Source organism: Silurus aristotelis (genome assembly GCF_946808225.1).
Source record: "Silurus aristotelis genome assembly, chromosome: 6".
Lineage (NCBI taxonomy): Eukaryota > Metazoa > Chordata > Actinopteri > Siluriformes > Siluridae > Silurus > Silurus aristotelis.
The window spans coordinates 22505632-22529985 of NC_139579.1; the positions used below are offsets into that span (position 1 = coordinate 22505632).

The 24354-nt window shown below is 36.3% G+C and overlaps 1 protein-coding gene across 2 annotated transcripts in view; it reads right to left on the bottom strand.

Moving 5' to 3' along the window:
* Nucleotides 1-24354, bottom strand: part of LOC310728269 (kelch-like protein 29) — a 91633-nt gene that overhangs the window by 38813 nt on the left and 28466 nt on the right. The window contains exons 3-6 of one of the 2 annotated variants that reach the window (XM_083545498.1): nucleotides 23242-23576; nucleotides 14723-14870; nucleotides 14006-14533; nucleotides 5488-5626 (exon numbers count right to left, since the gene is read on the bottom strand). In XM_083545498.1, the coding sequence (XP_083401624.1) occupies nucleotides 5488-5626; nucleotides 14006-14533; nucleotides 14723-14870; nucleotides 23242-23523 (1097 nt within the window). In that variant the 5' untranslated portion in view covers nucleotides 23524-23576. Of the gene's footprint in view, nucleotides 1-5487; nucleotides 5627-14005; nucleotides 14534-14722; nucleotides 14874-23241; nucleotides 23577-24354 lie in introns of both variants that reach the window. The other variant, XM_083545497.1, reaches the window with a different exon arrangement.

Below are 24354 nucleotides of genomic sequence, written 5' to 3' on the forward strand. Positions count from 1 at the left end.
ATATGCATTAAACTAGTGAACTCACTTTACCATCAAAATGCCTGTTAATAATTTCTAAGAAAAGATCTGATTATTCTGCTTAAAGCACAATTCTGATAAACCTTCTTATAAACTTAGTAAATGGTTAAGAAGGTAAAACATTAAATTCATCTTGTGTTCAACAGGCGTCTGCAAATGTAATACTTGTTTGTCAAATGTACTAATTTGCACATGTAATTGCAATCCTAAAGTGAGGTACAGAATTGTTAAACTGGATTTAAATGAACAGATTTGCATTTCCATTGGCATGTATTTTACACCTTTAGGTAGAAATTCCCGGATCTGCATATTCATTAAGACAAATGTGCAAAACAGAAACAACCTGTTATTTTGTTCATTTCTGAGACGCAGTCATCATCGACCCTGGTTGTATATAAGCTAGCAGTGACTTGTGTACATACATTTTATTAAGCCAGGATGATGTTAATAACATTAACTCAAACTAAACATAAACTAAATTTAGTCAACGTATTTTCTAATTTGACTTATGGATCAGGCCACTATCTTATAAGTGTTTGGATTAACTGCATAATGGAGTTAATAACATGCAGTTATTCAGCAAACAGTTGAGCAGCTTATTCTAGATGCAACCTTTGTTCAGCTGTGTTCATTTCAGCAGGAGCGTTTCTCTTGTATGAAAAGTCACGGTGAACACAAAAGAGCTATTATTCTTAACCATGGTTGGGGCAGCTTTCAGCAAACTTTCAACCCAAATGCATCTCAAATAAAACACAATAGTTGTAAAATTAGCTCAAAATATTCAAGAACTAGAGTACATTTTCTGGCTTCTTTTTTCTCAGCCTTTGCAAATAAAACAGGGGCAATTTTAAAGTATGGTCTTTAGCCACTCTACTTTCCCTCTCCCAGTCACGGCAATAGATATAGTCATGTACATCATAGAAAATGTTTGCAATTTGCGCTGTTTTGTTAGAATTTATTTCTGTTTATTTCTAAAAGAAGTATAGCCTGAAGTATAGCATTTTACCTGTGGCTGTTACTGCACTGAATAGCTGAATCAATACTGTATTGTCACTTTCTGTGTATTTTGCTCTGCTTATCCACTACACAGTCTTAATGTGCACATGCACATTTGCATTCCACCCATATGTATAATGTAAATACTGTATCATACATACATTCATACTTGTACATAATTATATCATGCCATTTGGTATATTATATTATCTATGCATAATCTTTGCACAGTACTTTGTATATTACTAAATATACTATGTATATTACATAATAAAATGTATTATTACCTACTGCAACTTCTGTACATTAATCACCCTCATCCCTGTATATATGGACCTTATACCCTATTTATAATACTTCTATTTTTTGTAAATAGGCCACTTATGCAATTCTGGTTAGATGCAAACTGCATTTCATTGGCTCTGTACATGTACCTTGTACAATGACAATAAACTTCAATCTAATCTAAAATCTAATCTAATAATTGTCAATAAAATAAAATCCTTGTGGGTGTGGGGTTATTTAAACCAGCCCAATCTGGTAACACTATCTGCCATTAATTGTCTTGTTCTCTGCTTCTCCCCTGAGCAGGGGGCAGCATTATTCCTTCCCCAATGGCTCTCTATTGGACCCTGATGCAGTTCTCAAGTTTGACCACTAACATCTAAAAAAGCAAGCAACTAATAGAATATTGTCTATCTTCCAAATAGCAACAATTTTTCTTCAAAATTATACACTTTCGCAATTTAACTTAAAATGTAAAGAATAAGTATTTTATTAAGTGTAATATTTACCCCAGCCAGACTCTACCGCCGAGCTGTCACTCATAAGTGTGCACAATTTTACTGCACATAAGTAATAAAGTTAATCAAGTTGTTTGTTTTATTCGGACAGGCATCCCACATTTAACACTATAGTGGGTGCATAATATATATTTATATAGGATTTATTCATGTTTATACCACAAAATAAATCAACACATAAATTATGTTGAGTGATTGTAAATATCTTTACAATCAGTTAAATATTAAATACAGTATAAGTAATCCCTATGTACTATAAACTATGAGAGACCTCATGATGGACACGCTGCTAGATACAGACACTACACGTTAATTAAAATCATCAATACCAAAAAAAAAAAAAAAAAAAAAGTAATATGAGGTTGTCTAAGGTTGTCTCACAAAAGCTTATCACCATAAAAAAAAGCCCAGCACACTCTAAATAGAACCGTGCTGCACCCAAAAGCAGATCCGCCAAATGGATGATGTGCTAAAAAGGCGATTTGGATTTTAATGCAGTTTTTCTCTGAGCAAGAGGAAAACAGCAGGTGCTCCTTACAGATGATTAGATACACATGCGCCATTAAGGTGGACCAAAAAAATATAATAAAATCATGGACGAGCAAAAAATTACCAGCTCTCATTTCAAAACAAAGCTTGATGTGGGCCATCAAAGGCTTGCCATTCTTCTGACATCAAATTAAAATCACAAGCTAATGCATGGATCAATATAAAGATCAATATTTTGACCGAATTTGCTATAAATGGAATGGAACATCTTGGGGGGAAAAACACTGCATAATTCAATATTAGATACAAATCCATAGATGAAAATTCCAACATAACTCACTCTCTTTCTGAAGTCATATCCTCACATGGGTTTTCTTACCACTCCTATGCTGATGACACTCAACTATCTTCTCCTTCCCTCCCACAGGTACCACAGTTTCTGCTCAGATCTCAGCATGCCTGGAGGACATATCTTCGTGGATGAGTGCCCATCACCTGAAACTAAACCCCAGCAAAACTGAACTGCTTGTCATCCCAGGTGATTCATCTACAGGTCAGGATCTCAGAATAACTCTTCACAACTTTCTGATCTCCCCTTCAGCCACCGCTCACAACCTTGGGGCAACTATGAACAATCAACTGTTCTTTTCCTCACATGTTGCTAATGTGACTTGTTCTTGTCTGTTCCTTCTCTTCAACATCCTTAGGATTCGACCATTTTTATCCACACAAGCTGCCCAAGTGCTTGTTCAGTCTCTTGTCATTTCAAGACTAGACTACTGCAACTCTCTGCTAGCAGGTCTACCTCAGAACCCTATTTGCCTATACCAAATGATCCAAAAGGCAGCTACGCAGCGTGACTTGTGTTCAACCTGCTGAGCCATGGGCTGCCTTTAAGCAACCCGTATAGACCTACCTCTTCCTGAAACACTTAAACTAGCACATTTCCTGGTTTGCTTTAAAAATAAGAAGAAGAAAGAAAGAAAGAAAGAAAGAAAGAAAGAAAGAAAGAAAGAAAGAAAGAAAGAAAGAAAGAAAGAAAGAAAGAAAGAAAGAAAGAAAGAAAGAAAGAAAGAAAGAAAGAAAGAAAGAAAGAAAAATTATTAGATAAATTATCCTCTGAGGAAATGTAAGCTATTTCATAGAAATGGTTTGGGTCAGGTTTTTCCCTTTAAAAACTAACACACTTCTATCCAGCTTCCATTAACTCAAGACATGATGTGGATGAAGTCAGTTTTTTGAGGCTGCAATCTCCACTCTCCAGGAAAATGAATTGCACAGATGTAGCAATATTATGTGCCAGAACAATGACTGAACTTTCCTGTACCATCTATGCTTTTAGCAATTGTTGTTATTTAAGTGCTCAGACTGGCATGAAGAGAGTGAAAGCAAAAAAAAAAGAAAACGGTGAAAACTGTGTTTTAAGATAACCTCACATCCTATTCAACCTTCAAACAGCAGTGGAACCCAAATAGCTTGGAAAGGTGTATCAGCACATTTTGTGCTCCACTGAAAACAGAGTCAAATCTACACTCACTGTTATTGCTCCTAATGCAATTTTCATCACCGCTGCTCGCAAGATAGGATAATGCAGCTCAGACCAAATCCACAATCCAAAAGGCCAGAGTTCTACTTTAAATTTGTCCTTGTAGCTTCACTGCATCTTGTATGATGGGTAATAAGGGCATAAAGACTGGCTTGCAAAGTTGAATGTACATGTTTTAGCAGTAACGATGAGTATGCTGACTCAGTGTGCACACTGCACTACAAAAATTGGCCTGAAACTTCCATTTTCACCTTCAGAACTAGCGTTAAATTCAACTAGACCTATGACTTAAAGTACGATTAATTCATTTTTAATTTAGACATTAAAAATATTGATCAGCTCCAGGGTCCTAAAAACCAAATCAGAGCTGTCCATGTGGGGATTTAGATATTCTCCCTGTGTTTGTGTGGGTTTCCTTCTGGTTTCTACTCACCTTCCAAAAACGTACTGGCAGGTGGTTTGGCTATACTAAATACCCCCGTAGGTGCAAATATATGTGTAGGAGCTGGCATCCCATTCTTAATTCATCCCCAGTGTCCCTGGGATTGGCTCTTTAGAACCACAATAACATGAACCTGATGATGAATCTAATAAAGATAAAGATTTTTTTGCCATTATAAATTGATGTCAGCCACCCTTTAAAGGTTTTTCACTAATCAAGGTATCTTTTCCATTTATCTTCTTTTTTTAATTTAATTTTGAATTTGTTTTAAAACAAAACACAGTCTTAATGTGCACATGTACAATTTATCACATATCCTACAGATCACAAAGCAACATTTTCACAATCATTATCTCTTTTAGCTCAGAAAGCATTTCCATCTTAAGAAGCTAATATCAGTCTATCTATGCATCATGGGATTTGAAAAGAAGTCTCTGTGTATCTGCACATGCTGGGTTAGGGGCCTGCTTTATTCTTTCTGTTTGGTGCTATTGTGGGACTTGTGAAAACATTCTGTGAAGTCACGTAATCTAGGTTTTTGTGTTTTGGTTTGTTGTTTTTTTGAAAGGTTGATGAACAAAAGGAATAAAATGTCTCAGTACATCATGCTACTGCTTGTATGCATCATCCACCATGCACTTTCCAGAAAACGAAAAGCCAGCTGAAGTGAACATGCCAACATCTGTAAGGTCAAAACAATTCTTTCCTACAAGCCAAAAAAAGAGCGTTTCTGTGTAAATGAACTCCTAAGTGGAATTAATGAATGAGTCGTGTGTACATTTGCATAGAGATGCATTTATTCACAGCAGATAACTGATGAATTTAGGACAGCTAGGACTACACAACTCCAAGCACTTGAAGGGAAAAGGCAGAGTGAAGTGCTAATCTAATATGTCAGATAAAGTTTGACATTTACAATAGGTTTAAAAAAGAAAATCCCCAGTCATGGAACTTTTTCTTGCCCATTAAAATGTAAATTTGCTCATTCAGTGCATAGAGATGAAGGGGCAGGATAAGTGCTGACCTTTTGCAACAATTATACACATTCATTTATTTGACAAGAGGAATGGCTACTGGCCCTGTGATAGGAACCGAAGTCTTCACACCTGAAAGAGAATGGGAGGGTAAAGGAAGCCACACAAATGTGCCCTATAAAAAGAACAGAGTGGATCAACGACAGGAGAAAGGCAAACCTTTTAACCATGTCCTTGAAATACAAGCTGCAGGAAGCTAGAACATTTTGATGGACTTCAAACTCTTTGCCTTGAACAATTATTTTCAGGTCTGTAAATTCTTTCACTCGCCGTTGCTGGTTCAATTCTTTCAACATTTCTGTAGAACAAGAAAAGAACACAAAAAGCAATTTCAATTCAAGCGTGTCAAAAAGGTGCATGATTAAAAAAGAGAATCATTTGTTTGTGTATCTAAAGAGCTGAAAAAGATGAAGGAAATGGGGAACAAAAAATAAATAAATAATCAAACTCAAATATACATGGAGAGATCCATGCACCAGAAAGAGCAAAAGGTCAACAGTCTCATTAGAAAATAACATTTGGCTACACATCTACAAAGGAGACACATGGGAAATGTTTAAGATGTTTGGTCCCGAAGGGAAAAGCTGTGATTAAACCCGGATTCAAATATTCACTGGTCTGAAGTGCCTTCCGCAGTAAACCAGTACGCTTCTTTCAGAAAGTGAGTCACAGAAAAAAAAAGAAAAAAAAAGAAAAATAAAAGAAACTTAAATATAAGAAAGAAAGAAAGATTAGGAGAGGGATCTGCTTCTTTGATATCACAGTAGATGGAACATATACATTCTGTTCTGAATTTGTCAATTATAATTGTAATTAAATCAATGCACTTTATTCTAGTCTTATAGGTTGTCCACCTGATAGTACTGATATGATCATATATTTTTCTTTTCTCTTTTTATTAATACTTGCTGGTGCACCTTATGTACAGTTACTGAAGTTCCCACACACATATACAGTTCTAATGTGCATAGAGTAGAAACAGTATATTATTATTTTTCAATGTGTTTACTGCAATAATGCACCTTAATGTCCAGTTCTGTATTCATACTGTATTTGACTGCACTACTGTAAACAGTGTTTCATATGTGTTTTAATTTTTTTTTATTTTACCCCTTTCTTAATGTAATATTTAAATTTCAGCTAACCTTAATATTTTTCTCTAGCTTAAATATTTTTCCACATCCTGTTGTTTGTACTTTTGTTGAATATGAACTGGCAGCTGTAATATTATCTATCTATCTATCTATCTATCTATCTATCTATCTATCTATCTATCTATCTATCTATCTATCTATCTATCTATCTATCTATCTATCTATCTATCTATCTATGACAAAAAAAAGGAAGAAAAAAAAAACAGACAGAAAAAAGAACATCATATTGTTTTACAATGAACACCCCCTTATTTTATTAACTAGTTCAGATTATTATTTTTTTTTTATGTTTAATGATTTTAATTCAGTGTAGGATTTTGCTAGGTTATTAAATGAATCATGTCAGTTTATGGGCTAAATTATCAGTACACCTGACTTTTCCAGCCATATGTAGTTCTTTTATCACACTGTTACCAGAGAGTAGAGAGGCACACAATTATATATGATGTATTTGAATGCATTTAATTTTAAATTTACTTTCACTTGAACTTGAAGACCCAAACCTGCTCCAGCATGACAATGCCCCTGTGCACAAAGCCAGCTTCATTAAGATATGGTTTACTTGGGTTAAAGTGAAAGATCTTGAATGACTTGCTATTGAGTTCAACCCTATTGGACACCTTTGGGATGAATTGGAATGCTGACTACACCCCAGGACTTCGAATCCTACATCAATACCTGACTTTACTAACATTCTATATTCAAATCAAATCTTCACAAGCACACTCCAAAATCTACTGGAACATCTTTCCAGAAGAGTGGACATTGTTATAACAGCATATGGAAAGTAAATGGAAAGATTAAAAAGCGTATGCGAATCATATGGTCAGGTGTCCACAAACTTTTGCCTGTGTAAAGTATGCACACAGAAAACATTGGTCTACCACTGAATAATCTGTTTTTACCAGAGTTAATGCAAGATTTTCGTTATTAATAAAGCACAGCTGGCCGCCTCATTTAAAAGCAACAAAATTATAAAATTAATTTAATCTCTAAATGCTCATGTTTAATACTTGGTTATAAATCTTTTGCAGTTTAATGATGTATGTGAGTGATCGACATCTCTCCTGATGGAGCTCTAGCAGGACTGTAATAACTTTTTTGCCTTCATTTCATCATTCTATAATACTTACCCTGGAACTCTCTATGGTATCTTGTGCTAAATCTCTTGAGGGTAATGACAGAGAATTCATATCTTGATGCTGCTCTTTAATACATCTAGACCCACATGCTGCGGAGTGCTTGGGATTTGTGCACCATATTTTTTCATCATGAAAGTATACTTTGGCATTATTATGGTATCATTCACACAATACACACTCAATGTTCACGTAAACTGTAATACGTCAACACCTGTTCTATTTAGCATTTGAAAAGGTGTAAAATGTTTATACATTTCAAGAGCTTCAGTTACTGCTTACATAAAACATCAGAATGGGGAAAAAACTGAAATTTCAATTACTTTAACCAGGGCATTTTTGCTGGTGCCAGACAAGCTGCTATAAATATTTCAAAAACTGCTGATCTCCTGGATATTTATGCCCAAGTTTTGACACAGAATGGTGCAAAAAACTAAAACCATCCAGTGTTATTTCTGCAAGCAGAAACACCTTGTTGATGAGAATGGACAGACTGGTTTGAGATGACTAGAATGTAAGTAACATACTCTTGAATGCTATGAATGGTAAAACATGCTTTCCTGCTCACCACAGTTGTTAAGAGTTGTTATCTAGGTTACTATTACCTTACTTTCAAATGAACAGGTCTAGCCATTCTCCTTTGACCTCTTTTGGCAGAAGTTTTACTGGGTAAATGTGTTAAGTTTAAAGACTGTTGTGTGTGAAAATTCCAGGCAATCAGCAATTTCTGAAATACTCAAACCAGCCCATCTGGCACTTTCTTACTTGGCATGGATTGCTGTGAGCTTTAACTAAGGCTCTTGACCTGTATCTGCTAATTTTATGGACTGTGTTACTGCCAAATGATTAGTTAGATAATTGCATGAATAAGTGTAACATAAATGGTAAGTTTATATACACAAATATATATACTATTGGACAAAAGTATTGGAACACCAAACATTTCCAGCCATTTGGGGTTCTTTCCAAAACTGTTACCACAAAGTCAGAGGCACACGATATTATAGGATGTTTTTGGATCACTAGAAGTCCCATACCTGTCAGCATGACAATTCCTCTGTTCCCAAAACCATCTCTATGAAGATATGGTTTACATGGGTTTGCTACAGAGTGCTGACATCAACCCTATTCAACACCTTTTGGATGAATTGGAACGCTGACTGCACCTCATGCCTTCTCCTGAGTTTACCAATGCCCTTGTGGTGAAATGAACACAAATCTCCACAAACACACTTCAAAATCTGAACCGCTAAATATCTTCCCAGAAGAATGGGTTATTATAACAGCAAATGGAAACTACATGTCGAATTGGATGTTCAAAAGCACAAACAAATCTTATAATCAGGTGATGATTTTACTGGATTTCAAAATGCTCTGTATTATTTCTCATAAACCTCATAATGTGTTCCCCCTTTAATTATTTTTCACTTTTATCTCATTCTTTCTCTCTAAACAATTATCTTCACTGTATGTAGTACCCTGACCCAAAACATTCCTCTCTTTTAGCACTTTAAAAAGATAGTTTGCAGTGTATAGCTAATAGGGTTTAAGAATATCCCTTAATTTGAAAAAACTCAGAGCAGAAATGACTACATATAATTGGCCTTACCAAAAAAGAAATGGTTTGGGACATATGTGATCATCTGTGTAAAATGTTAATTTGAATGGAGTGTGTGAATAGCATGGCAGCTAATTATTTTCTATTTAAGTGGGTCAGTGTTCTCTGGAGGTGGACCAACCATTAACAACTCAAGCTATTATTATTAAAGAAAGAACAGTTATTTTTGTCTAAAATAAAATCTTGGAAAACATAATTAATTATATATTTGATGTAACTACTAATAAAAACCCATTTTTTGCTCTTTTTTATACCTAGCTGTGTAATACTGGGTAACACCGATGCAGTACAGTCTACAGGGAGCGCTCTTCGCTCTCGGTTTAACTGGAGAGAATGCTGAAGTTGTGAAATGTGTCCTTCGAGCACAAAGGCATGCTGAACTGAGAACAATAGAAGCACAGATATGGGGATGAAACACACTCAAAAGCGCTCTCACTAGTAGGACACATGCGAGGATAAAGTCAGAATAAATGAATGCAAACTCTGTTTACAAAGAGCCTTAGAGCCGGCTGAAAGAGACCATTCTTTTTCTCTCCTCTCTTCCAATTAACCACAAAGCCAAGCCTACATATATGAAGAGAATTGCCTGAGGTGTAACAATTGTCCTAAATAATGTAAAAAGTCAACATCTTTTTTTCAAATTGCAATATTTTGTGATATAAATGAACATCAGACATTTTCCCACCTTACTAGGTAGAATAAAAAAATACAGTAGTACAATATCCAATTACAATTAAAATCATAGTTCAATAACTATAATCATAAACTAACATGATTTTGAACAGTTATTTGTTAAGGATCTGAAGGACATCTATCCAAAATTGACAGAGGGATAAGACTTATGGCAACATTTAAGAAGCTGCAGAAATAATTGGTCACACCCTGTATGTGATAATCTCTCAACAGTCTCTCATATTCTTCAGATGGCTGGGCTATAGGGAAGGGTGGCTAAACAGAAACCGTTTCTCACAAAAAAAAACCCTACCTAAACCTAATGTACTTTTTGCCTACTTAATAACTTATTAATAACCTTATTAACCTTAATGCAAATAATAATAGAATGAATATATTTTTATTGTTTTATGAAGAGTGGATATATAAAGTCTACACACCCCTGTTAAAATGGCAGGATATTGTAGTGACAAAATAAATCCAACATAATAAATGTTATAGATTTTCTTATGTTTACTAACTTAGACCAATTTACACAATTAGAAGTCATTAAAGGAAAAAGTTTTAAGCAGGTTGCATAAATGTGCTGTGACCTTTTATAAATTGGAATGTTCAAAATAACATTCAGTCTCAAGTTCATAAGTAAAGTTAACACTGTCATCAACGGAATTATTTTGTTTAATGAAATTCATTCATCAATGAAATTATTCCACCCCAAAATATTCATTGTTTCTGTTTTCTTGGTTTCATCTATCTGCTACAGTCATGGTTTCCAAAGAGCTTTCAAAGGATGCAATGGATCTCACTTGTTGAGGTATCGATCAGGCAATTAGAGAAAATGCAGCACTAGAGTAATATCACCAAGACAGAATGACCCTCTAAATTCAACACAAGGCAAGACAAAAAAACATACCAGGAAAGCTGCCAAAATTAAAGGAACTGCAGGAATATCTAACAAGAACTGATTACTCTCTGCAAAAGACAACAATCTCTCATATTCTACATGCCTGGCTATGGGGTTTGGTGGGTCACAAAAACATTTATGTCCAAATAGATCACCCTAAGCATGTGTAAAAATGTGTTATGGTGTAATAAGACCAATTGCAAAGGTACAATTACTGTTTGGTGCAAAAAAGCACATCAAGGTGAAGCACGGTGGTGGAAGCATCAAACTATGAAACTGCTTATCTACAGCCTGAATTGAAGCTTTTATCAAGGTGAAGGGAATCATGAATAGCTAAAAAGCTACCGATTTCAGTGCAAAACCTGCAAGGTACCTGCAAGTAAGCTGAAGATGAAAACGAATTTCATGTTTCAGCAAGACAATGACCCCAAGCATGCATCCAAAAAAGGAATGTCTTATCCAAAAGAAGATCCTAAACCAAGCCAGAACCCAGACCTGAATTCAAAAGAAAATGTGAGGGAGCAACTATGCTCAGGAGGGGCAGAATGAAAGAGTGGGAAAATATCGCCAAGTCAAAATGCCACACTGATAGACTCTTAACCAAAACCCTGAGGGGTGTGCTAAAATCAAAAGGTACTTCAATAAAGTGTCAGTTCAAAGTTGTATACATTTAGAGAGAGATATTAGCCTGTCATGATTCTTCTTTACTTTATTTGTACACTTTGCAATTTGAAATGGAAAGTACATAAAGATCTGTTTATCTTTTTTTCCTACTCCACAAAACCTACCATTTTAGGAGGGATGTGTAGGATTTATATCCACTGTAAATTTGCTATACTTGACATACTTTACTTTAAAAGACTAGATGTGTTTTCTGTGGAACTTGAGTATATAGGAGTATAAAATAAATGCTGCTGCACCAAATGCATTTGTACCAGCACCCCTACCCCTCAATCCCCTCCACCCCCACACAAACACACACTACTATATATTAAAAATATCGGGGGGAAAAACTCAACTGATTATGTCTGTTTCGCTACTTCACGTACTGTAGCCAGTATCCAGTAACCTGATTAAAGCCTGACATTCACTGTGTGATGAAATCTCACTCAGCTAGTATTAGGCATCTTTTTTCAGATGGACTGTTTTTACCACTGTATTTAATAAACTAGTCCCTTATACAATATCATGCTTACTGGACTGACAGATGCAAGATTTAAAAGTAGCCTACATAAAATTTGTACGTCTTTTTTATTAAATATATTCAGAATTACTTGCATAAGTACCTTATAGACAGAAATAAATACATTTTGGTAAAAATCTGATTAATACTTTGGCATAGGGACAGGTCGCTTGATAATATATTTGGCTATACACGGTCTTTAATCACTTTTTTAATCAATCTTTTCTTTTCTATTTTTACCTTACATAGTTATTTCACAAGTATTTCACATTCACATGTTGAACCTACACAGCATTTTACATTCTTAATATATTTAATATTTATATATTTTATTTGACTGGAAGATCTGATTAATAGTCTGATTATATTTTGCAAAGATTTAATCTGTGTGAAAAAATATATACAAATCTATCACAAGGATATTTACTACAGGCCTGTGTACTGCTGTTTTCCATGGCAAAAATAAACCCTTTTATTAAAACACTACAAAACAATGTTGAATGTATTTTCTAAGCTTCTAATCTCCTGAAAACTCTGAGCGCTCTGACTGACAGGGGTTTTAATCAGTGCACCAGCAGTTGAGAGCAGGTCACTGGCTAACTGATGTGTCTTATTTTTTAAAGAGAGAGGAGCAAAGAGAGCTGATTCTCTATGTCTAGGGCATGTTTGGAGTGTGCTCCTGAATTTGGTTATAATACTATGCCTTTGATATTTCATTTTGTGCTGAAAGTGTAAAGCACGACTCACTCCCATTTGCACACATTATTATGAACAAGGGATTGCATGTCATTAATGAGAGCTGCAATTAATTTGTCCAATCGTCCAAATTAATGAGCTATCCACTCGCTTGCTTTAATCACAGAGAGCAGAATCGAGTATGTCAAAAGGGCCAAATTGGTTTCCCATTATGTGCTGCTACTCATGAGGTTAGCATTTGCAATGTATCAATGTTAGTGTTTTTCTGTAATTTACATTTTGTGTGCACTTACGGTTATATGCGCCTGCACTGCTTTTTTTTTTTACTTATTATTTTAATATTTTTTCCATTACTTTGTCACAGGAACCTTGGGGAGCTCATGAACGAACTTTAGGGATCTTAAAGACAGCGATGATGATCTATTGAACGGACCTTCCATTCTCAGTGACAAGCTGATAAGTAGAGAGCAAAGCTGCTCCCTGTCTTCACATCGTTCCCTCTATAGAAGATTAATATTACTAGCAATGCAACATGACATGCAATTTAAAAGAGAGGCAATGGAACAGATTTTTTGCCTTTAGCTCAGCAGAATATCTAGATTCCACCGTCGGCCAAAAGCGTCTACTAGTGCCGGCACACAATTTCCCATACTGATTACATGACCAACTGCTTTACATTTGTTAAATGTAAGGGAAATTTATTATTTAATGCCCCTACGATGGCAAAACAAAATGATTAATCAAGCTCTCTGGCATATGCAACATCACAGACTACCGCAAACAGTATACACAAATTATTTTTGTTTAAGATGGACCATATCTGTATATATACATATACTAATTGTTAAATCTTTATCATTTTTATGGTGAATATACAGCAGTGAAAAAGAAATCAAAGGTGAAAAGAAATATATTACTGACAGACCACCACCTTTAATACTGTGTCGCTCACATTAATCATCAAGGCACTTGTTTGCTGAGCATACTGCACAATATTGCACAAGCTAACACTAAGACTTCATAAAGTTATCATAATAGCATTTGCAGGATGAAAAAAAAGAAAACAAGTGGAAAAGGAAAACAAAGCAGAGTGCATTTATCCGCTTGGAGAAAGAGATGAATGAGTGCATTTATTGAGGGCGATAGTCAAGAAAGTAATAAATGTGTGCAAGATCATCAGCTGTTTGGACTGAGAAAGTACATTTTCCCAGGGTTATTGCTTCACCAATATCCACCCACATACTCAAGGAAGAAAAAAAAAAACAATAGCTTAAATTTCGGTTTAAAATTTGAAGACGAGGACAATTTTACCTTTGGGATGCCAAGGGTCTGTGAACTCATACTTCCCCATGCCGACCGTGCGGAGCATCTGCAAGCCGTTGGCAGTCTCTTGAGCGGTGCAGCCATTGCTTGGAGGAGGATGTACAGACGCTTGTCCGTTTATCATTGGGACGCTGCTGGTTAATGTAGTAGATGGCTGCATCATGGGATGCGTAAGATGGCCATTGCCCATCACTGTTTGGCCGGTCTGGGTGACCTGACATACGCCAGGCATAGGAGACATGGCTATAGGGGGCAGGCCAGTGAGCCCCAAGGTCTGGCTGTGCACATTTAGAACCATGTTGGCCAGTGGCTGTGAGGGCGGTTGGGCTAGCTGATAATGTGACGGCAGAAGTGGGTGAGGTGGGGGCACGGCTGTTTGAAGGGAAGGAGTGGCACCTATGATGGGTGCCTGGACAGTCACTCCCTGGCTATATACAGGTGGCTGGGGAATGCCGTAGGTGTGGGAAAGAAGACTCGCCTGGCTCACTGTTGGCACTGCTGGGGGCCATAGATGACCTAAAGAGAAGATAATATGAAGTTAATATGTGAGTCATATGTTCTGCCATTTCAATCAACCATAGAAGCCAAAGCTGATTTTGACATGAGCAAAACAAATAATATAATTGCCCAAATATCCAATGGCCATTGGATATTTGAGCAAAACAAATAATATAATTGCCCAAATATCCAATGGCCAATTTTTACCTGAATTATCTTTCTCCCTCAGTTGTTTGCTAGGGGGTTCGTCAGTGTCCCAGGGAGTGGACTGGTTAATGGGCGTCTGTCCCCATCTGACACTGGGAGCCAGAACAGGTCCTGCAGTTTGGTTTTCTAGTACCGCATGTGCTGAGACCTGCTTCAAATAAGAAAAAGTAAACATGCTAAACTGAGCACCCCAAGCTTTAATTATAAGTTACAATCCCCAATTACACCCAGTGTGTCAGACACTGGTAGATCATTGTGCGTTCTTAATATTCCATTCTCCTATGCTCGCTTAATTATGCTGCTGTTCTAGTTTAGCACCATCAATAATGCAGGAAAACCCAAGGTCGGCTGCCAGCAATTGGACTTGGCAGAAAGGATGGGAGATCTATATAGAAAACATTTTACTAATTATCTTTGCCTCACACTGCCTCTAAATCAAAGTGGAGACACAATATGAGAAAAGCTATTTCGCAGTTATTTAGAGGAATTGTCACATTTCACTGCCATGAAAAAATAGCACAAATGACTTCATGAGAATTGATAGTTGAATATTACTTGCGGAGGGCCTAAATGAATACTCCACTACACCTGACAGAAGTGACAGAACATATTCCTTTTGTGATGCAGAGCAATTAACTGTCTGCACAAAAGTCAACACAAACAGATTTATTACAACGCTTCCTCTTGAGTTTCGAATAAGTGTTCTGCATTAATAATATGACAGGCCTGTAAAGAGAAGCAATGCAATCACTGAAAGCTTTGAATTATAAGCACAACCATATTCAATAAGAAGGCTGTATACAGTAGTTTAATTACTTTAAATGTTTTTTAAAATACTTTACCGTATCCCATACAAGATTTTTAATACAACACGATTCATGATCTGCTATTGCAACATTATGGAAAGTGTTTCCTTTCATCATTCATTATTTAGGCTGGATATGAAAAGATCTATAAGTGAAGTAGTAGAAAGTGCAAACAATAATCAGTGAGATCAAACAGCTAGGGAGGAAAAAGTAAACAAATCATATAAATAGCGATTTTCAAAATTGCTAGCAACTGGGTTAATACCTAATCACAGCTTTGGTGCTAATCTGATCGATCAATTCATGGGATAAATAAAACAATAAGAAACAGAGTTTTGTTTACACCACATATGTTTATCACTGCACAAAAAACATCTTATATATGATACATATTTTTTGCATAAGGACCTAAAAGTTTTTAATTAACCTCATGAGCAATCTGTTGCATCATCATTTTTCTTACAAAAAAAACAGTAAGTTCTAGGCAATTATAACTGTCATACATCAAGAGTGTTTTACAGAACAGAGACAAGGCCAAAAGCTAAAGATCTGTTTAGATAACAAAGCAGCTAGTTGATATAATTAGCTGCAGAACATTCATTACACAATGCATTGTATGAACTCCAGCAGCAACACTTGCACTATGAAAAATAACCAAACGAATAAAATAGCGAATAAATAGATATTTTGTTTATTACATTCAGAAAAATTCCCAGCAATTAAGCAGAAACAATTAAATCATTATACCAAAGGCTTTTTTTGTTTATTTTTTATTTTTTTCCAGATGCATGAAATCCACAATTCTTTATACAAGATTCAATAATTTTAAGAGTCTACTGAAGAACACTTTTTATGCAGTAATGTGGCTGTAAAATTTCTTAGCTTATAATGTGTGCCAGTAGTTGTGATCTGACCCTTTTTGTTTATTTTTCTTTTTTTTCTTCCCCAGATGCATGAAATCCACAATTCTTTATACACGATTCAATAAATTTAAGAGTCTACTGAAGAACACTTTTTATGCAGTGATGTGGCTGTAAAATGTCTTAGCTTATAATGTGTGCCAGTCGTTGTGATCTGGTGCTGGGTCCTGCATGAGTCATGAGGATTAGAACCTCTGGTGTTCAAATCTGCATAATTATTTGAATGCTGCATTGTGGATCGCCTGATACAGCTCGCACAAATTTTACATTGCAATGCGATTGGATCATGCACAATGTATCATGATACCCCTAGGAAAAGCTTTTTCACCCAGCATAGGTCACAACAGATTTCACAGCACCACCATTTATATTTCATTTCAATTTTTGCTTTTTCTTTATAAGTGATATTAAAAATAACAAATTAGGAAATCCTTTGGGATCATGCACAATTTTCTACCCTATGCAACATGATACAGAAGTGTTCATGCAAAAACATTTGAAAGTACATAATACTAAAAAAAAGATAAAGACTTATAAAGACTTATAAAGACTTATAAAGACTTATAAAGACTTATAAAGACTAACGAGCTGTTTTATAATATAAAATGAGTGATATATAAACCTATGGAAGACACTTGTATAATAAACAAAAGTAGGATTTAAAGCAATGTTTGGTAAATATGAAGCTTTTTAGACTATACTAATGTACACTAATGTATACATCCATTAATAGTGCATTTGAATGAGGCAGGCAGGAGCAGAATTTAAAGGTTTGTTGGAGCATGATAAAGGCTTTGCAGCACAGCCAGCAGCTACTGTTGGCTGTGTTTCAAAACTGTCCCTCAATAAAACAATGTCTACATTCCACTTTACTGCTGCCTCCATGTTATGGTAACAGTTCATCTAATTCACATAAGCGGAGTATGTTTGCCATCTATTATTGAGGAGAAACAACATTGACATATTAATACTGCTGAAAAATTTATCTTTTGCTTGTTTTATAATCAAACCATTCCACGCACAATTACCCTACTATAAACACACCTCTTTTTGCCATCCAAATGTGTATATACAGAGCACACATTCATGTAACATTTATGTGAGAATATGAGGTCGCTTTGCAAATCTGCCCCAGGTGTAAACAAATGAAAAGGAAATTGACTAGTGGTTGGTTAGTGGGGGACTTATTTGTTCTCAGTGCAGTCTGCTTGGAAAACCAAATAGTAAATATTTCATTTCAGGAGAGGAGTCTTCCACAATTCTTCTGCTAGTCTTATATTTTGTTTGTTGATCCTGAATACTAAGCGTGCATATATATATATATATATATATATATATATATATATATATATATATATATATATATATATATATATATATATATATGTGTGTGTGTGTGTGTGTGTGTGTGTGTGTGTGTGTGTGTGTGTGTGTGTGTGTGTGTGTGTTTATATCTGTCAGGTCTCATTACTCTAATCCTATCCTTTTCCATACTTTGCAAATCGCTGACAAGAAATATTTTTAAGCTGCACACACAATCATACTCACGCTGAAGTGAAACGCTATTAATGTTGATTGGATTTTCATGAATGGGTTTAGATTGCAGTCAATTAGTCATCATAAAGATTACATAAACCATAATCAGCCATGCCAGATCATCTAATAGTTATCTCTAAAGGGCAGAAAATCAAAGCTTCTCATCAAAACAGGCAGAAATGCACAACAAAATGTATAAAATATACAGCACTGAAATTAGTGACACTTCAGCTACAACAAAGGGAACACTGTTTACTTACTTGAACACTGCATTTATTTAAGCACCAATGTTTTAGGTAGTGCAATTCTTCATGCGAAACGCTGCTTTCAAAATGATCGGCCCCTAAAGTAAGTAATTTGTGGTGAAGCCCCCTCGGAAAGAATTACAGCACTGAGTCTCTGCCTGTAATAACTAAGAACACTGAAGACAATTGCAAAGGGATGATAGACCACTTTTATATGCTAAGAATTTAAAACTTTTTTATAGTCTTGGTTTATGCACGTTTTACATTCAGCCTACGGGATTTCAACAAGGTTCAAATCCAGAGACAACCACAAAAAAAAAGTGTTCCACCTTCCATTTCACTGCAGAAATTGTCTATAGTTTTAGACTACTGAAATGTCTTACATTTTTTTGCTCAATGTTTTTAGGTTTTGTAAGATTTTTTAAAATGTTTTATTGTGTTGAATGTTCTTCATTTGGTATGTTTCAACACTACACCAGCAGGCAAGAAATATACCATTCATGTAATCCATTGAGTTCGTATCCAAGAGAGCTTTTGCATTTGTGTCAGTTAGCATATAGTATAAGTATAGTTAGCATATAAGACAGTCACTAATGTGAACATTAATTGATCATAATTCAATTTCAATTATTATTGCCTTTCAATATGGAAAAACTGAATAACATTATATAAAATGCTCCTTTTCTGTGATTACTATACACAGCCTGATCTGCATTACTGGAATAATTAGCACACTCTACTTCCATTTTGTTCTTTTCATTTGTATGAGCTTTGCCTTTTGTGAAACTTTGTTGGTACGTATGGCTAAATGGCAATCAGATGATCTATTAACATGCTTGATAATTTACAGTTGATCATATGGTCAAACTTAACAAAACTTAGGTACATTTGGTCTGGCATACAGTAGGACTTACACACAACTTAATCACTTAATCTAAAAATAAAAATGAGGCCTTTCTGATTTGTTCTTTTTAAGGTAACAAAGTATATAAAAAATCCACATAAACAATGCAAATATAAAATGATCCTGAACTTGCTCAGACAATTATTTATAACAGAGCAGTAGGGGGGAATATCCTGCTTGAAAAGACATAGCTGGTTTTGTTTACCACTGTTTTGCACACCACTTAAGCGTCTGCATCCTGGCGGTATGGACACACTTGTGAGATTGTTAGTTATCTTCTCCCCAATATGCTGTGCTCATTATCCATACATGCTGGCATTTTATTTCCTTGCAGAACACATGCACTTCATTTAAATGTACTATTCTTTACCACTGTCAAAACGACAGCATGTATATGACATGATATCATTCATTTGCACAGGGAAAATTAACCATTGATTGCATTTTGCAATTAAATCTCATCCCTGCGTGTGTGTGTGGAGGATCTTTTTCCTTTAGTCAAATAAGCCATCTCAATTCAAGATGGCACTCGTCCATTCGTCTAATCTTCTCAACTCTGGCCAGGACCACCGTCTGCCTCTGAGAAAGCCCCAATGCAGAGTACAAGCTGTCGTGCTCTTATTTGCTATTCCTGTCTTTTCTGTCAGCATTGAAGCCTCCTCTTTAGCCCTGCCATGGGCATGCATCTGCACTGACAAATCAAGAGGGAACACTGATGCCTCTGTGTGAAGGGGTCTGTTAAAAAGTGGGCTCTTTTCTTTGTGGCAGTTCTGTGGCAGGAAGAGCCTGGGACTATGGATGAGCAGAGACTCTTAGAAGGGCTATGGTTTCTCTGCTCCTTCATGCTCGAGCATCCTCAGAATGTGGCTGCTCTCAAGGTACAGCACAATCGTTCCTGGCCCCTAGTTTCTCTATGCCCACTCTTAGCAGGGAGGATCCAGAGAGTGGCTTTGTTCTTGAATGGATTTCATGCTCACATCAAATCAAATCAGCCTTCCATCACTAAACTGACCATGTGAGTTTTACACTTCTACATTTACTTTTGACTGACAGACTGACAGGCAGGTTCTCAGTAGCTTACTTTCATTTGTAACTCTAATTTTAATCATGTTGTGGGCAGCACAGCGGTGCAGTGGGTATCGCTGCTGTCTCAAAGCTAAAGGGTCCCTGACATATTCTTGAGCTTGAACATTCTTTTCTTGTGACTATATTCTCTGCTAGGAGCTGCTAACTGGACGTGCTGCACTACATTGCCTCTAGGTAAGAATTTCTGTGTGCATAGTGTTCATGCTTTGCAACAGTCTGACATTCCCAGGATAGACTCCAGATCCAAAGCAATCCTGATCACAATAAAATGCTTATAAATGGTAATTGAAAGATCATATCAGAAACTGCTAAATGTTGAATTTCTTGGTTATTTCAGCATTGTCTATGAGTCAGTGTAAAAAGGACTAACAATTCACAACTATTGCATGACATATTTGAAGTCCTTTCCCATAGGACCCTTAATTCTTCACTTCTCTTCCTGTAGTAAATGGTTTTCAAGTTCCCTTTTGGCATACTCTAAATGTTCTGCATAATGCCATTTAAACAAATCTAAATGGGACTGAACTCTGCTGACAAAAATGAAGCATTCTATGAAACAGAGCAGCTGATGGAGGGGAAAGAGGGCAGTCTGCAGACAGAGACTGAGGATACTTGATAAACCTTCAGGCATCTTGAAAGTGGTCCAAAAAAAAGATAGTGATGATCATGGGGGAAAATCAAATGGGAACTGTGTCTGGGTTTGAATGTGTGTAAGAGTTTGCGAGTATGTGTGTGTGTGTGTGTGTGTGTGTGTGTGTGTGTGTGTGTGTGTGTGTGTGTGTGTGTGTGTGTGTGTGTGTGTGTGAGAAAGAGAGAAAGAGAGAGAGAAAGAGTGTGTGTGTGTGTGTGTGTGTGTGTGTGTGTGTGTGTGTGTGTGTGTGTGTGTGTGTGTGTGTGAGAGAGAGAGAGAGAGAGAGAGAGAGAAGGAGAGAAAGAGGAAGAAAGAGAGAAAGAAAGAGAGAGACAGAGACTATGCTAATACCCTCTCACACATACACTCTTGCAGTATCTATTTACTAAATCTGTTGTGAACGTGTATTGACTACAGATGCTGTCGCGACTCAGTAGCAATTGGAAAAGCTGGCCAAAATCTAAAAGAACCTGTGTCTAAGTAACACATTTACATAAGTGACAGTGAAAGGAAAGGAACAATCATTTATTTTCACTTGGCTTAGGGTAACTAGCAGAGGCAACTAATAGCATGTTACTTTTACTTAGTAACTTGAGCAACTTGTAGAATAAATCCTATGAATCATACTCCATTATTAAATATAGTGTACCAAAGTGTACTTCACGTGTACATCTGTGACATCGAAAATGCAATTCTGCTCCTCGGGCAATTAAATAATGTGCTTTACTTCTCTATCAGCCTAAATATGGATTTTTTTTTATATCCGGAATATTTTACATTACTAACTGTCAGACAAAGAATATTTGTCTTCAATGCTTAAACTTTAAGCTATAATAAATTAGTCATGTTAATACAGAATACTGAGCATAGATATATTTTTATAGCAGCTTGTGTTCACTTGTTGAACTTAGTTTAATTGTCTTGTTCTTTTTTGAAAATTCATACCTGATTTCTAAATGGGAGCCAGTGAAGTAACCAGCATATTAAGTAATGTTTTTCCTAGATGTATTTTTATTTTACTACTTTAAAATTTCCAATATTCTACTTGATATATTTTGCCTACTTTACCGACCTCTGCTAATTCTGCTATTTTTCTGGGCTTTCAGGCACATTAATTTAACATTTCTAAGATTTCATATTAAGCAAAAAAAAAAAAAAGCATGAGTGGATAATAATGTATTACACTCATCGATAAAAGTCCTAAACAGAACACTGAGTAAGGCTCCGGCAGGCAAACTGGAGGGAAGCTGAAACATTTTAATCTTAATCTTATGAGATAGCAATGCTAACAAAATAACAGCATCCCAACACTGCAGGCTTTTCAGTCCTCCTCAGAAAAGCGTAATACTTCACTCTTACATAATCAAATTACACAACTGCTTCTATCTAAAAACATTATTATGACTGAGTTTTAAGGTCATTTGGGGCTATGCAATGCAATTTTACCAAGTGTGGGATAATTGAATAGAATCTCTGCAGGTTTGAGTGGCAGCTTTTACCAACAGCTGAGCAAAAAAAACAAACAAATAAATGTCATACAGCGTATGGGTATCGTCGGTAATCAAATGCAAATATATGCATAAAAAAAGCAACCACATTATGTTACATAAGCTTTAACAATAAAGTGGCTAAAATGTCCATCAACACCAAACAAAAACAACAATGTCACTTATACCTTTGGTGAAACTGACAGTATCTCTTATCTATTGCTTCATCAGTGGAATCAAATACACTAAAATATGCAATATATATTCCCCTTGGGAAAACACACAATATGCAAACTGCTGAAATATATTACATTAGGGCCCACACTGTCCTTAATCTAGAAGGCTTTGAGCTACAATTGTATGCATCTCCACTATCTGCCATTCACTATTTGAATGAATGTGGAGAACTTTCTTCTTGACATGGATCAATAATCACCCAACCCGTCCATTATCAGAGATGGACACTAGAGATATGAGGATGGAAAGATTGTGTGTGGGAATATGCTGGTGAAAGGTGGTGGCTCCAAGCCTTTCATGATGGATGATAGAAATTGACCCTAAGATCAGCTACTGCTTTAATCTTTTTTTTTCCCCTTCCTTTTAAGTGACAAAAACAGAAACAGCATGTGGGTATTTTTTCCTGAAATCTGCACCACTTGTAAGGTAGAGATAATACCTTAAAAAAAGAAAAAAAAAAATGGAGCTAAATATAGAAAAAAACTGGCTGAAATGAGACTTGATGATCTGAATGGCTGAAACCACAGTGCAGGCATTTACAGCTGTTTCTTTTGAAAGTGCTGAAAATATCCCTGTTATTACACTACCCAAGCTACTGCTAACACCCAACCTCAGGCAGAAAGAGACCTCTAGTGAGGCTGTAATGTGTGGGAGGAATGAGCTTTACCTTGGTTGTGGAGGTGCTGCAAGTGGAGGCTAAACGTTTGCCAGACAGCTCTGTGCTGCAGGTGGTGTTTGCCCCGGTGGCTGGCGTGGGCAGTAGAGAGGGCATGACTGGCAGCGGCAGCAGGCCAGGGCGGTTGTTGGAGCTGTTGGTCACGGAGTTGGCAGAGACGGCGGAGGGGCTGCAGCCGTTAACCGTGATGCAGCTACTACTGACGCCGCTGCGTTCTCTGCGCTCCCAGACGGGCCGCAAGTCCCGTTCAAATCGATGGCTGTGGCGTGACATCCCGCACCAAAAGACATGCAAAGAGCCGCTTCTGCTCAGGAACTGGCAAAGACCTAGGAGATATACTGCTGGTTAAAATACGAGCAAAGAAAAAAGCTCTATAGTGTTAAAACAATGATGAGTGGACCTGTAATATGTGTGGTGACCTGGAAAAGACTGGTGGGTGTCACTGTGGGCTGACAAATCAATTTTTGAGCAATATTTTTGGCATCTTTATTTTCAATAAACATAACTATATTTTACTTAAATGACATAGTAATGTTTTATTCAAGGCTTCTTTCTAACCTTGGCTTGGCCCGGCAGCAAAAATAATACTGGGTAAGAAACAAGTAAACCCTATAAGAAACACAGCACTAAATGCAGACAGTCTGCCAAAAAAAGCCTCAAATCCTTCTAGCTGTAAAAAATTTCACAATTTTAAATTATTAGACATTTACATAGCACAGCTAAATGAACAAATCTCAGAATGTCCTGCAAAGTCACAAACACACTTAGTGATTATTTTCCCAGCGATGTTAATGTGAACAGAGATCAGTGGAGTGAAGAGATGGTGCTGACACTTGTGTGAAATGCTGTGAATGACTTCGCTCAGGGGAATGAGACAAAGACTGATGTGGATGATGCTGATTATCAGCGTGACAACTCATTTCACATAGGAAATTTTAGACTTAAAAATGATGTATTACTTGCAGGTGAAAAAAGAAACATTCTACATTTCAGAAAAGGCAGTAGTTTTAAAACTTATATATAGAAACGTCAAAAATCTGACAGTGTGAAGGGTTTTCCCACACCACCACACATAATCTTGAAGATGCTTTGCCGCTCATTCAA